The sequence below is a fragment of the Homalodisca vitripennis genome, unplaced genomic scaffold (genome assembly GCF_021130785.1).
Source record: "Homalodisca vitripennis isolate AUS2020 unplaced genomic scaffold, UT_GWSS_2.1 ScUCBcl_4832;HRSCAF=11241, whole genome shotgun sequence".
In the NCBI taxonomy this organism is placed as follows: Eukaryota; Metazoa; Arthropoda; class Insecta; order Hemiptera; family Cicadellidae; genus Homalodisca; species Homalodisca vitripennis.
The window spans coordinates 27,773-42,116 of record NW_025780955.1 but is presented as its reverse complement, the minus strand read 5'-3'; the positions used below and the strand labels follow the sequence as shown (position 1 = coordinate 42,116).

Sequence of the window (14,344 nt, the reverse complement as noted above, 5' to 3'; positions counted from 1 at the left end):
GATCTGTAGCTCTCATTTGAGTGTACTATTAAATCATAGTTAGATATTTGATAAAAATCTGATTCATCTATACCTATCCAAATTTCAGTTAAAATAATGATTTCTGGTAACTTTTCCAAGAAGAAATTTCCGCTATAAATTCATCAAAATTTTTTCGCATACTACGAATATTTTGCTGAATAATACTTACACTATTTTTCCCTCCTACATTGTCAGTAAAATAACTCTCATTTAGGTTGAAATTCTGCATTTTAAACTAAAAGAAAAAGGAAAACTGTGTCAAATGTATATTGTGTATTATCTAAAAATTTACTTTTTCTTATTAATAAAATTGTTACATTATAAAGTTTTACTTTAAACGAGTTCGAGAAAGGAAAAAAATGATTAAATCTACAACTTATCAAGGTCAGCCTGGGTTTTAATTTGAATTACAGCAGATCCTTCTTCCTTACGCAGCAGGATGTTGCCGTTGCGCAGCCAGATGTACTTGTAGCCGCGGTCCCTCTTGAGCATCCTCGCCTTGGCCAGCAGCTTCCTCCTCATCGGTGACAGAGACTCGTTCAAGTACACGAGAACGTCCGACGGCCTGTCAAGACTAAGGTGACGAGTGGAAAAGTCCTTCTTCCTCTCACGTCTCTTCTGCAGGAGCGCCTCCCTGTCCAGACGACGGACGAACTTCACGATGATACCTCGTGGTCCTCTATAACCGCTGTCTTTCTGGCCCAATCTGTGGCAAGTGTCTATCATCTCCTCGCTGACATCCATGCCCAGTGCGCGACCAACGTCCTTGACAATATCCAGAACATTTTCATTTTTTTCTTCGGGAATTCCCTGGATCTCCAGACAGTTCCTCCGCGAGTACTGCTCCATGTCATCCACTCTGATTTCCAGTTCATCAACCTTTTTCTTTAAGTTTACCATTCTCCAACTCCAAATCGACAACTCTCTTCGAAAACTCCTCTATTTTCTGTAAAGCGCTTTGAAGTGACTGAGCGTTTTCCTCAAGTTTGACATGTAGAGCCTCATAAGAAGTGTTGAAGTCTTGCTTGGTTGCTTTTTGGTCCTCTCGGATGTCATTAAGCACCTTCATCACGTCCTCAAGTGTAAGTTTGCCATCCTGCACACTCGTCTCCAACCTCATGCTTTTCCTGCGTTCGTTGTTGCAAGAGTTACACCTCCACACTGAGTTCAGCTCCTCCAAGCAATCTACATCCGCCTGACTCATGTTCACACACCTAGCGTGAAAACTCGACTGACAATCAGCACAAACGAGTTTTAACTGACTTCTCTTAATAGCACTCAAACAAACTTTACATGAAGCCATTTTCAAAACAAAGAAAAGAAGAAAGTTTTCAAAACTAAGTATTAAAATAAAGTATAGCAATTCGGCACTAGCAATCAAGCTTATACAAGTAAGCACACATGCAGTATAGCTACGGAACGGGAACACTGATAAGAGAGCTTAGCCGCGATCAATGTTTTGATCAATGGAAATACCGTTGGGACAAGTGTATTAGTTGTATTGGAGATTATTTTGAAGGAGATAAGGTCGTATTGTAAAAAATTTGATTAGAAAGGTCTTGTTAAAAGAAGACAAATGGTGAAAACTAGAGGTGTCTATCTTGTCCTATAACAAAAAGGCGCTTATTTGAATCGTTTGCACAGTACACACTTAACCATTCCATCAAGAAGACCTGAACTAAAAAGAATGGCTCTCTCAAAACAGGTGAGGTACAGATGAGACAAGGGATCTGCGTGCGCTGGTCAGCCGGACGCCTGAAGGGCTGGTGGGGGAGAAGGGCGTCTTCCAAGAACATCGTGCTTTCCCTACATGGCATGTTTTTCCCTCAGTATTTCTCATGACCCAAGCGGCAAGAACTGGAATATTTATTCACTTATCTCATGGTTATATTCAAATAAAAGGTGTTTTGATAGTTCAGTTCTATTAAATCAATCACAGAATGACAGAGCGTAGGTGAGGTCAATGTTTCGTGAATCACTAATACTGTTTCGGCTGCTCAGATCCCTTGGCCCATTTGTAGTTGTTATTATGTATCAATTGGAAACAGCACATAACCTACTTCTTTGTACCATGAACTTTTTCAACTCTGAGAGGAGCAGTAATTCGTAATTATGAAATATCACTGTTTGTTGTGAAAAAAAATCAGCTCGACTCGAGCCACTTTTATTATCTAGCAGTCCTCACAGATTTCTTTGCTTGTGCATTTTCATATTACTTTATTTCAGTTAATTTAACTTATCTAATTAAATTAGTTGTCAGTTGTATCTAAGCCCTCTGATACATTTTTTGTATAAATATGGATGAAATCTCACATTGGTATTCACACATAGTTCAGCTTTAGTTTGCTCTCTTGTACTATAATGATCTGTATAACCTTATACTTGGCAGTTCTATTGTAGTTTATTTCTTTTTCATCATTTTACGATTTATTTTAGTATTGTTTAGGAATTATGTATATTACAGATCTTGTTATTGTTATTATAATCATATTTTTTCTCGTTTGTACCCATAATTACAGTGTTATATTGTGTTTATAATATAACTTTGTCAATTGTGTTGACAACTGCATAACTGCCTTTAACTTTTTTTATAACAAAGGTAATTGCGTGAACTTTTTATAAGTTTATAGTTATATTACAATTGTAGGAGTTTATAAGGAATTAATCCAATTCTTCAAGTTGTAAGCGGTGAAAGTTATTTTTTTAAATCAATTTGTATGTGTGTAATATTTTTGTATGAATAGAAAAGAGAAAAAAAATATATGTGCCTCTTTACTTTTATTGGTAGAATTTTGTGAGGAATAGAAAAAACAAGTATTAGGACTCTGTTTGATCAAATAAAAATCTCACGATTTATTTACAAAAACTCTGTAAGTAATGTACATAAACGTAATTAATTAATGAAGTGGGTATAGAGATTTTCACTAAACTTTTTAAATAGATAAATAAATAGAAACTGGAGTTCTTGGTATTGATAAATGATTTTACACCCTGATAGCGGATGGTTAACCCTCCAAATATAGAAGTCCATAGTTAATGATTAAGATTAAAAATGAATTATTAAATTATAATAAACAATAGCCTACTGCTTACACAGAGGTTGTGATTAGGGTTTTTACATCACAAAGATTTGTTTAGTATTTATAGTTTAAACAATGATTCCAAGCGTACTGTTGTACCTGTAAATTATCTGATATTTTGCATATTTGGATGGATTGTTCGATTTTTACCATGTCAGTATACACTTAGTGCATAGTCTGTATTACACAATAGAATGTTAATTCACCTATGGTGAAAATAATTTATTATCTTTTTTATTATTATCATTTTAATATGTCATAAAGTAGTAAGAATTGTACACTTTAAAATGATTGTATTATACTATAACAACAATTAATACAAAGAGGCAAAAAGACAAAGGAAGAAAAGTACAATAACAGTTCATTTGGCTAAAATTAAGGTATATTTTCAACAATACTTGAAAACTGCTATACTGTATAAATTTCTAATTTGTATATTGATAATTTCAGATCGTTTTTTTTTTAATGAGTAAATTTTGTAGCAAATGGCTATTTTGGATAAATATTTAAACCTGTATTTTTAATAAAATCACAATCAATTTTCAAATTTTTTGACAACATTTATTTGTATTCAAAAAGTACTATCTTGTAGTTTGATTAGGGAGAGCCTGTGGCTGTATGGTCTTAGGCATTGGACTTTGGATATGAGTTAGAGATAACACAGGTTTGAATCCTGTCTGTGACCTTGCACTTTGTATCAGTACCATCAACCTTGTACTGTATGGACTCTCTCCCTTTCTGTTTGATAAGATCTTCACACAGGCCAGTGGCCCATGAGGACGGGCAGAACAAGAAGGTATTGGTCTCATCTTAAAATAAAATGATCATGTTTTACTATATTTTAGCACATTGTTATGTGAACATTGAATAAAGTACCTAATTATAATGTAAATTAAGGATTTTTTGAACACATTGTAAGGTTTAAATAATCAATAAATGATTCAATCTTTATTTTAATGTATATGCTGACACTTTGCCATATGCATTAATGTACTGAGAGTGTTCTATTGAGTTAAGTATGAATGTGCATATAAGAAAGCACTGTTTTGATGTATAAAAAGAACAGGTAAACTTTTTGTTGCAATTTTATTTTTATGCAATTGTTGTGTTCCTATGATCTTGCCATAAGCACTACCAATATTGTTTAGATATTTAATTTTTCCGCCCAAAATCAAATATTAGTTCTTTAATATCAACTTTGTTGTATTTTCTTTACCAAAGAATTTAGATCTTATTGTTGTTGTTCAAAATAATCTGTTAAAAAAAAAATTATTATTTTGTTTTCATTTGGACCCTAATAAAAGTGTTATATTTATTCTGTGTTTATTTACACTCCTTTCTGTTAAACGTTTTACGAATTCAACCTATATATTTTTTGGCTTTATTTGTTAATTTTTACGAAGATCGTGCTGTAACATTAATGATTTAATGCCATGTAGCAACGAGAGTTCAGCCAATTAGAAAACTTATTAGACATTTGATTTTTATTGCTTTAATTAAATTCAACAATGATAACCTAAATGTTATTTTCCCTTTAAAGAGTTTTTTATTAAACAATGGAAGAACACGTTTAGGTTTTTGCTTTCTTTTATTAGTAAACTTACTAACAGTAAAATGCCCACATGTAGATTGGACGAGTGAGTATTGAAATGTTAAGCTATAATCAATGTTCGTCAAGTCTCACAGATTGAAAATCTCTGCTTTTTGTGACCATATCAGAGAAGATTGTCTGCTCACTGTAGATGAATTTACTTCTGAGGTTGGTGTCAGTTAGTTCTAGCAATAATTTTTTGACCAGGTCAAGGTTTTACTGCTAGTTCTTCTACATGACCGACTTGCAGTAAATTCTATCTACTATTGCCAGCTGTTGGAGCCAGCAAAAGCTTACAACAGAAACATGTTGTACTTTTAAAGATGACATCTTTTATAATGTAATGACTCATTTCATACACCCATCTCACATTCATTTCAATATTTAATTTAATTTAGAAATTTATTAGTAATAATAATTGAATAATTAAGGAATAATTATTTATAAATTGTCTCAAATTTTAATACAAACAATAATAAATACAAAATTAAATGTATCAAAATTAATCAAAATTCACCTTATTACATATAAAACTCAAAAGTTATAAAGTAAACTAATGTCAGTGATACAGTGTGCAGGGATGATTGTTGAGTGAAAAGAGCAGAGGTTTAAAAGTTTAAAGGAGAGAGGGATATAGAAGAAGTGAAACAAGATTGTTATTTTAAATAAAGAAACTGGTTACATTGTATTCAGCAGTATTTGGTTCAAAAGAAAGGTTAATTTATTAAATTCATATTATCACTGAAGTACAGAGAAGCAGAAGACAGACATTGGGTGAGAAAGTTCCTTTTAAATTTAACAGTGATCCATTGGAAGAACATAAAACCCAGAAACATTCGATTTGGCTAACAATTCAAAATTAATATAATTAAAATTTAACAAAATTATTTTTCAAAATTACAATATCTTTTATTAAAAACAATACCTAATATTTCTATTTCATTAAGCCAGCACGACCACCCTGCCCTAAAATTTAAGAACTGTATTTAAAAATTTACCATTATTGTATCCTCCATCTTGTTTCCAAAATTAAAACCCGTATGTCAATTAATTTATCATCATTAAAGTTCACATTTGTATCATACTGAGTTATTTATTATTTCTAGCTATAATCATCAGAATACAAATTAAGTTTAACATTATTTAAAGTGTATAGTAGTAGTATATTACAATAAATGTCATTGTTCTCCAAAACCAGTAGCATTACTGTGAGGGCATGAAAAAATATAAAATGGAGCTCCAGCCTCTACAAAGTAAAACTAAATAAAGGCTCTATGAAGTTAATTAAATAGTTAGCACTAGACATTTAAATGAGTGGTCTCCATAAATCGATATGATGCATTTTATGGACATTGATATATACATTTTCTACCGCTTTCATTTTCGAGTATGCCTCTTTGTTGTTATTATTGTCAGTACATATGGATTAATTGTAAAAATGCAACGATGTAGGGGTTGTGTTGGTTGACATTTTGAAGCGGCAACCTAACCTAGAGACCATTTTGATTGGTTTCGAAGCATTTTGAGTAAAGCATTAGTTACAACTGCAATTAAGTGGTGGTGAGATTGTTGTACTTGTTATTTAGTTCAGCTCAGTTCATTATGAAGACACAAGCACTTTTCAACACATACTTAACACTTTTTTTGCGAAAAGACTAAACTTAAGTAAAGTTAACTGTGCTGTTAACAATGATGCATCGATGCCACTGTTTATGTTGCACAAACAAAAAATATAATATTGGACATAATTGTCAAAACGACTTCTCAAAGTTAAACAAATGAAGAAAAATTTCACTGTTACAAAATGTTTGCAAACCTTCGATGGGATATAAATTTCCTACCATTTCTAGTTCAAACCATGCTTTTCAAATAAAATGGGGAAAGTCTGGCTCATTTTGTATATACAGCGTAAAAATTTCTCACTCTGAAACTTTAGGAAAAGGAGACCACCAAATGTCAGGGGCATTGGAAAGACAGGCTTTCACTAATTTGAAAACGCAAAAGAAGTATTTTTTAAACAAAAAGATTGTACATATCTCAAACAATGATAACACAAAATCTGTTGAAACCAAAAAAGTCCGTTGGTAATAAACTAAATCCTCAAAGAATAATAACTGTTATGAAAATAGGGAAAAGCTCATTCCTATAATAGATACTATGAAATTTTGCGGGAGGCAACAAAATTATAGAACTAAGTTGCAGACGAATAGGCTTAGAAGTGGTAGAGAAAAATATGGAAATTTCCGATCTTTGCTGAGATACAGAACTAACAGTGGAGACAACGTCCTAATACTTTTAATTATTGAACCTACAAAAGTTATTTTATTCAAAATGAGCTGATTAGCACATTTGGTTTAAAGACAGATTGTCACAAATGTCAGAGAAGTTTTAGCAGACGAAACAACAGACATTAGTCGAGTGGAACAGTTTTCTCTTTAGTTAGGTACGTTATGTTGGCAATACATCATGCAAAATCAGAGATTTCGTTACTTGTTTTAATATATGATGTTACTAGGGCAGCATTAGCCAATACAGTTTTGGATACCTTTCAAGCTTAGGGCTTGACCTGAACAAATTGAGAGGCCAATGGTACGATGGAGACGACACTTCAGAGGGGTAGCGTTGTATAAACACTGTTCTTCACATACTATACACGTATGTTTATCGGATGCTAGTAACACACCTTCTATAAAAAATTGTATCGCGTTACTAAAGAAGTATGCACTAACTTCTAGTCAATTTTCTGGAGGAAAGGGCAACAATATTTTGTTGCTGTATTTTTCAGATTTTCTTTATAGTTTTTGGTGCGTGTATTTAAATGGATTTTTATTTGTTTAAAAAGTTGGGTACCGGTAGTTTTGTTTTTACATCATTGTCATTTACATCATCATTTCCTCATCTCAAAGATTATTTAAAAGTAAGAAATGATGAAACTATTGCCTTCCGGAATGAAATGACCTTTTAATAGTTTATTTATACTAGGAAGTTTAGAATAAAAATAAACAAAATTTATATCCAAATAAATTACTTAAACTAAGTTTTTACCATTCTTTTACTGTTCACGGTGAGGGAATATTTTTGCAAGGAAATGTCACATTTTATAAATAATATTTAACTATTGCAAATTCTTAATGTTTATGTTAAATTCTATTATTTACATTAAAAATAAATACTAAATTAACTCATATCCAATTGAATTTGTGAAATAAAAATAAAATAATTAATTAAAACTATAATGATATCATCGCCATGAGCCTCATGACATTTTGACAAATAAACATTAAGATTTTACCCACTTGTTAAACCAACCAGTGGGTGAGCCTCCCTGAAATAATGTTCTATACACGCCACTGATCTGCATTAATAATAAATATTTTTTTTTTTTCGACAATTTTATTTACAATCTGTTCAGACATTCTTAGAACAATAAGTAAATTAGATAAAATAATAAATTAACACGAGTTAGACTCTATCCAGCGATAGAGCTAACACAAATAAACAAGAAAGTTTGAAATTAGAACCTAAGAGGTAAGTCCAGGATTGAGTGTCTCTTCAGACGTGTAACTGACGCACTATTATCCAACAGGTTCATCGCAAGATAGTTCGGATGAGAATACAGCTTGTCTTGGTACTTCTTGCTGTAGCGAGTTATTTCCTCTTTTACTGTGGGAATTTTGGTGTCTTGATGTATTAATTGATTAGTTATATACCACGGAGCTTCCAGGATGTTCCGAAGGACTTTAGACTGAAAACGTTGGAGAATTTCGATGTTGGAGTTACTGGCTGTACCCCAAAGCTGTATACCATAAGTCCAAACAGGTTTCAAAATCACCTTGTATACTAACAACTTATTTCTTAATGATAATTTCGACCTCTTGTTTAAAAGCCAGGATATTTTTTTGAATTTTGAGTTTAAAAATAATCTTTTGTGCCAGATATGAGAACGCCAAGTTAGTCTTCGGTCTAGATGCATACCCAGATATTTCACTTCTTCAGATTGGGGGAGGAGGACATTATTAAGAGAGACAGGTGGGCAGTTAGCAGGCCTTGTTGTGAAAGTTACATGAGTGGACTTGGTTTCATTAACCTTCACCCTCCATCTCACAAGCCACTCCGACAAGTCATCCAGCTCAGATTGTAGTCGTTGGGATGCAATTCCTGGGACTTCATGAGAGGCTAGTATAGCGGTATCATCAACAAAGCCATGGTGACATCGGCTCGTACAGGTATGTCAGATGTGAAGAGGGTGTAGAAGATAGGACCCAATACACTGCCTTGTGGAACGCCCGCCTCAATTTTGTGGAGGTCGGAGTATTCGTCTTGAAATTTGACTCGAAAAAACCTGTTTGACAAATAGGACTTGATGACATTAAAGAAAGAATGAGGAACTAGTAGTTTTAATTTATAAAAGAGACCCTCATGCCAAACTTTATCAAAAGCCTGACTGATATCAAGAAAAACAGCCGAGCAGTATCTTTTTGCTTCCAGATCTTCCTTCACTACATTGACCACACGATGAATCTGCTCAATGGTAGAGTGCTTCTGGCGGAAACCAAACTGATGGTTGGGGATAAGGTTGCCGCTATCAATAACTTGCTGAAATCGTTTTAGAAAAAGCTTCTCAAAAACTTTTGAAGTCACAGGCAATAGACTTATGGGCCTATAAGAACTAACCTGATGTGGAGGCTTCCCAGGTTTAGCTACCATGACAATTTCCGATAATTTCCACTGTGCTGGAAAATGCTCAATTCTCAATATTGCGTTGAAGACAAAAGTCAAAAACATAATAGCTTTCCTCGGCAGTTCTTTTAAAATCCTTCCTGTAATGAGGTCATACCCAGGAGCTTTGTATGGCTTCAATTGTTTCACAATTATTTCAGTTACTTCAGAGGGAGTAAAGGGCTGAACAGGAAGTGATAGTTGGGTAGGTGATTCTAATAAGTATTCAATTTCTGGGTCAGGAGCTTGAGCTGAGTCACTGGGCTTGAGTGCGTAGGGAATACTTCAGCTTTCTCCTTGTTGTTCTTGGCCCAGCCACCACCTGGTAAGATAATTGGAGGAATCGGCGCTCTTGGACTAGTCATGTGTTTAGTAGTTTTCCACATTGAATATTTCGTGTCTTCTGTAGGAGTTAGACTTGCAGTAAAAAACCTGAAACCTTTCATTATTGAAGTTAGATAACAAACGTTTCAAATCCCGCGCCGCTCTATTGAAGTTGTTTTTATCACGAGGATTCCTGGAATTTTGCCAAATCCTACGAAGTCTTCTTTTTTGAGCAATTTTTTTCTTGATGCTAAGAGGGTAGTTCAGGCCATTAGTGGTTCCATTTCGTTGATGCGGCGTTGATTGCCAAGCACACTTCTGGACTGTCCTGTTAAACAATTCAACAGCTTCATCTATTTCACCATTTGTCTTCAAGGACACGTGTAAATGCAAGTTTTCATCAAGAAGAGATCGAAATTGGTCCCAGTCAGTATATTTTGAACTTAACCGCAGTGGACCCTCTGTAGTAATGGCAGATGAACTTAAAGTGAAGATCAATGGAGAATGGTCTGAGGATAAATCAAGACAAGATTCTACACGTGTGTACGTTTGGGAAATACCTTTAGTCACGAAGAAATCAAGCAAATCAGGAATTTTTAAGGGATCAGTAGGCCAATAAGTCGGTTCTCCCGTAGAAAAATATTGATAGTTATTGTCGTTGATAGTCTTAAGGAGATTACGGCCTCTGGGATTGCACAGCCGAGAGCCCCACATGGTGTGTTTCGCATTAAAGTCACCCCCCGCAATAAATCTACAACCCAAGGTATTGAAGAAGTCGCTGTATTGCTGGTATGAAAAGTTATGACGAGGAGGGGTATACACAGAAGATACCGTGAGTGGACCTGACCAGTCTTCAATCACAACACTGGAAGCTTGAATATAATTATACTTATAAGCAGGTATGGCATGGTGTTTTATACTATTTTTAACTAATACCGCACTACCACCATGAGCAGTATTATCTGGATGATTACAGTGATACAGAGAGTAAAAAGGAATTTTGAAATGTGTCATATCTGTGAAGTGAGTTTCGGAGATAAGCATAATATCAACTTTATGAAGATCAAGAAATATTTTAACCTCTTGAGTATGGTTACTCAAGCCATTGGCGTTCTAAAGTGCTATTCTATAAAAATTATTCATTTTAGCTTCGAAATGACGGAAGACAATAGGTTCATTAAAGTACCTATCTGTTCAGCCTGTTGTATCATTATTTTTTCAAATTTGCTGAAAAAGTCGTTAAGTGTTTTACTTAAAGCGTTTTTGAGTACTGTTATCTTCAGACATCGAGTTGGATGCCACCTGTGCATATGATCGTCCCGGCAGGATTCGAACAGTGGATGGACTGGGAAGTCTTACCACTTCTTGGGCTCCCCGAGGTGATTGATCATGAGTTTTACTTTCAGGTACCTTGGGTCTGATCGGGGGAAACGATTTTTGTTTAAGTTCGCGGTACACAGAACAACCTTTGTAGTTCGCCGGGTGGTTCCCCTCACATAGAGCGCAGGTGGGTGGGGTATCACTGGATTTCAAACATGCCCGTGTGTCATGGTTCTGGCCACATTTAACGCACCTGTAAGGGTGCCAGCAATACGTTTTGGTGTGTCCCATAACTTTGACATCGCTTACACTGAACGATCTCGGATTTCCTGAGCGGTGGTTCAAAGGTAATTTTTGCATTAAGGAGGTACTCGATATTAAATATATCTTTGTTACACGGATTTGGTTCCAGATCAACAAAGAACATTGAAAGAGGTGCTTTGGTTTTATGCTGTCTCATATTCATTACGTTGCGAACCTGGAACCCACAGGATTCAATAGCAATCTTAATGTCCGCAACATCAGTGGAAAAGTGCATATTTTTTAAAACCACGCGATATGCTTTCTCTTGTTTGATTTGGTAGGTATGAAAGGTGACCTGCAACTCTTTTAGTTTGTGCACCAGCTTCCGATAACCGTCAATAGTTGTTGTATTAACTTTGAATTTGTATTGGCTGAGGCATTTAAATGTGTAGTTGTCATTTGGGATAACAGTTTCAATAGCGGTTATCATGCTCTTAACGTTTACAACGTTGGGTACGAAGATCGGAGGTGGTTTATCCTCGCCAACATGAGACGGCGGCGTCGATGTGGTGCTCTCATCCATCGTATTTGACCCTCCAATAGCATCGAAACGATTATTTGTAGTTTACTTTATGAGAAGCTACTTGGGTTTGAACACAATTTCTTCGATATGTCGGGACAGTTCGAAACCAATTTCCTAGGTCTTTTGAATGAACCAGTCACTGTTTGCCAGTGGATGCCGTCATTACTTTCTTTCTCCTCAGAGTTTCGGGAGTTTGGAATACCTGTAGATATTACTGCTGTCTGATTATAACTGTGATCATGTAGAACATGAGCACTATCTTCAGTGAAAGCATTTTCACAACTAGAACCTGTTTGCATCATGAGAGTCTACAAAAACGTAAACAATCAAAACATAAACACAAACAAGGCAAGGTTATGTAACAGGAAGAACAAAAAACATTACATTACGAACAGTAAACTACATCAAAACTATTATTAAAATAACCGAAATCAATTAATAACAGTCCTTATTATCAGTTTGTGAACTATTTCACGAGAAAAAAGCAAGTTTATAACAAATTTCACAGAACCAAATACAATACGTGTTCACCAAATAACAAAGTCAGCTGATCTTAATAATAAATATAGGCTATTTATTATAGTTGGGGTGTGATTTTAAACAGTTTTTTATACAGCTGAATGTCTTGTTTAATTTTTTCTCATTCATGAGAAACAGCCCTCTAAATCTAACTCCTTTAGTAGGCCAATAACACTGACAGTTTTTATGAATTTAATGGAACTGTATCTAATTAAATGAACAAATATTAATGTACGTAGTTTGATAATCAATTTTGATTTATAAGCGATAACTTATTGCAAGTATGCAGGTAAATCTGATCTCTTTGTTGTACATATTAACAAAACAGGACCTGACTAATCAACGGTGTAATGGTTAGTTGTGGTCCATGGTCAGCCATAATGTAAACTAAATTATCATCCAACGTATGCACTGTTGTGTGTCTCCATGCGTGTGTGTTTGTTTACTTATTCATTTGTGTTAGGTGTAATTTTGATGGTGAGGTTCGGTTTTTAATGATTTGATAACAAAATATTATGATAATGGAACGGCGCTCCTGAAACTATAGTTATCATTATAATAAAAAGAGTTGTGTTAACGACAGAAAGGTATGTACCTTATTTAATTCAATGGTCAAATATCAATCCAGGTGGCAAAATATGCAGGAATATTGCCATCTCATAGGCTGAGGCAAGGTTTTGAGTTCTTGACTGCCCATTACCGAGCCCTGTGGAATCCCTCTTGCGTTAGGAAGACACTTTGATAACTGAGTTACACAGCCTTTTGTTGTATGCTTTATCTCAACTAATCGTAAGCTAACCTTCAAGATAACCCCTAAACCAGCAGGGTTCAATTATTTTGGAAAAAGTTGAAAGGTTGGAAACAAGTCCTTAGTTTTCTATCCCTTTTTAAATTATGGGAATACTTTAGCAATTTTGATTACAGAAGGGAAAACACTGCTTTAAAAGGATTTGTGTATTATTGCTGCTAATAAAGGAGTAAAGACATTTCCACAGTGTTTAGCCAGGTTTATGATATATCTTTGAGTCCGTATAAATCCTTGTTCATTAAATTGAAGATAATTTCTTTAACTTCTTGAGGACATGTCAGTGTAAGAATCAGAGTTCGATGTGCTTGTTTAGATTCTTGATTTGGTTCTGGTACGGCTTCAGGTGCCATGTTGCCGGCTCCACTAAGTGTTTTTTCAGCAATACTGTAGAAGTAGGTGTTAAACTTTTCAGCAATTTTTGTAGGTTATTTAGCTCCCTTTCTGCTGTAACCAGATTAGGCTGATGTCTCATGATATATGTCCTGCATCATCATATATTTTTCTTCGTGTTAGTAATTTCAAATGTGTTTAAGACTCTGAAACAATTTTCATTTAGCTCTCTTGCCCGTTCATCAGAAAGATGTTTTTCCGCTTTTTAGTGACCTTATATTATCTAATCACGTCTCTAATGCTATTCAGCATCCTCTTTGGGGGCTAAAAGGCCTGTACAGATTAGAAGTCTGTTGCCGGAATTCGCTATGCTTAAGCTCATGCAGTTGGTTGTTTTTTCGGTTAATTACTATTGCTACCCTGCTTACAGTAATAGCATTTCACAGGGTGTTATGGATCGTCTTCAGAAACTTCAAAACTTTAAAAACTTAATTTTTAATTTGAAGCAATTCGATCACTTATCACACTATCGAGAGGATATTTGCTGCCAATGGAATCTATTTGAAGGCTGCTTATGTCCTACATGGTCCACAAGGTCCTATCACACAAGGAACCGTAGTACCTGTACGAGCGATTGATGAGGTCTCACAACGTAGCACCATCGATAGCTATATTTTATAATTTCTGTAAAATGAGTTCTATTTTTTAATATATATTTTAAACAAACTTATTTATAGATAATTTATTCCAAGGTTAAGTAATTTATCTAGCAATACATATGCATTAACTCAGAATCGTACTCAGCT

The 14,344-nt window shown here is 34.6% G+C and overlaps 1 protein-coding gene across 1 annotated transcript; it reads right to left on the bottom strand.

Moving 5' to 3' along the window:
• Positions 1–390: 390 nt before the first annotated feature.
• Positions 391–870, bottom strand: LOC124373108. Its single transcript, XM_046831502.1, has one exon. The coding sequence runs from the start codon at positions 868–870 to the stop codon at positions 391–393; it is 480 nt and encodes a 159-aa protein (XP_046687458.1).
• Positions 871–14,344: the final 13,474 nt, after the last annotated feature.

Excerpts from the sequence above, each read along its gene's own strand:
- LOC124373108 (XM_046831502.1), bottom strand. The coding sequence starts at position 870 with ATGGAGCAGTACTCGCGGAGGAACTGTCTGGAGATCCAGGGAATTCCC.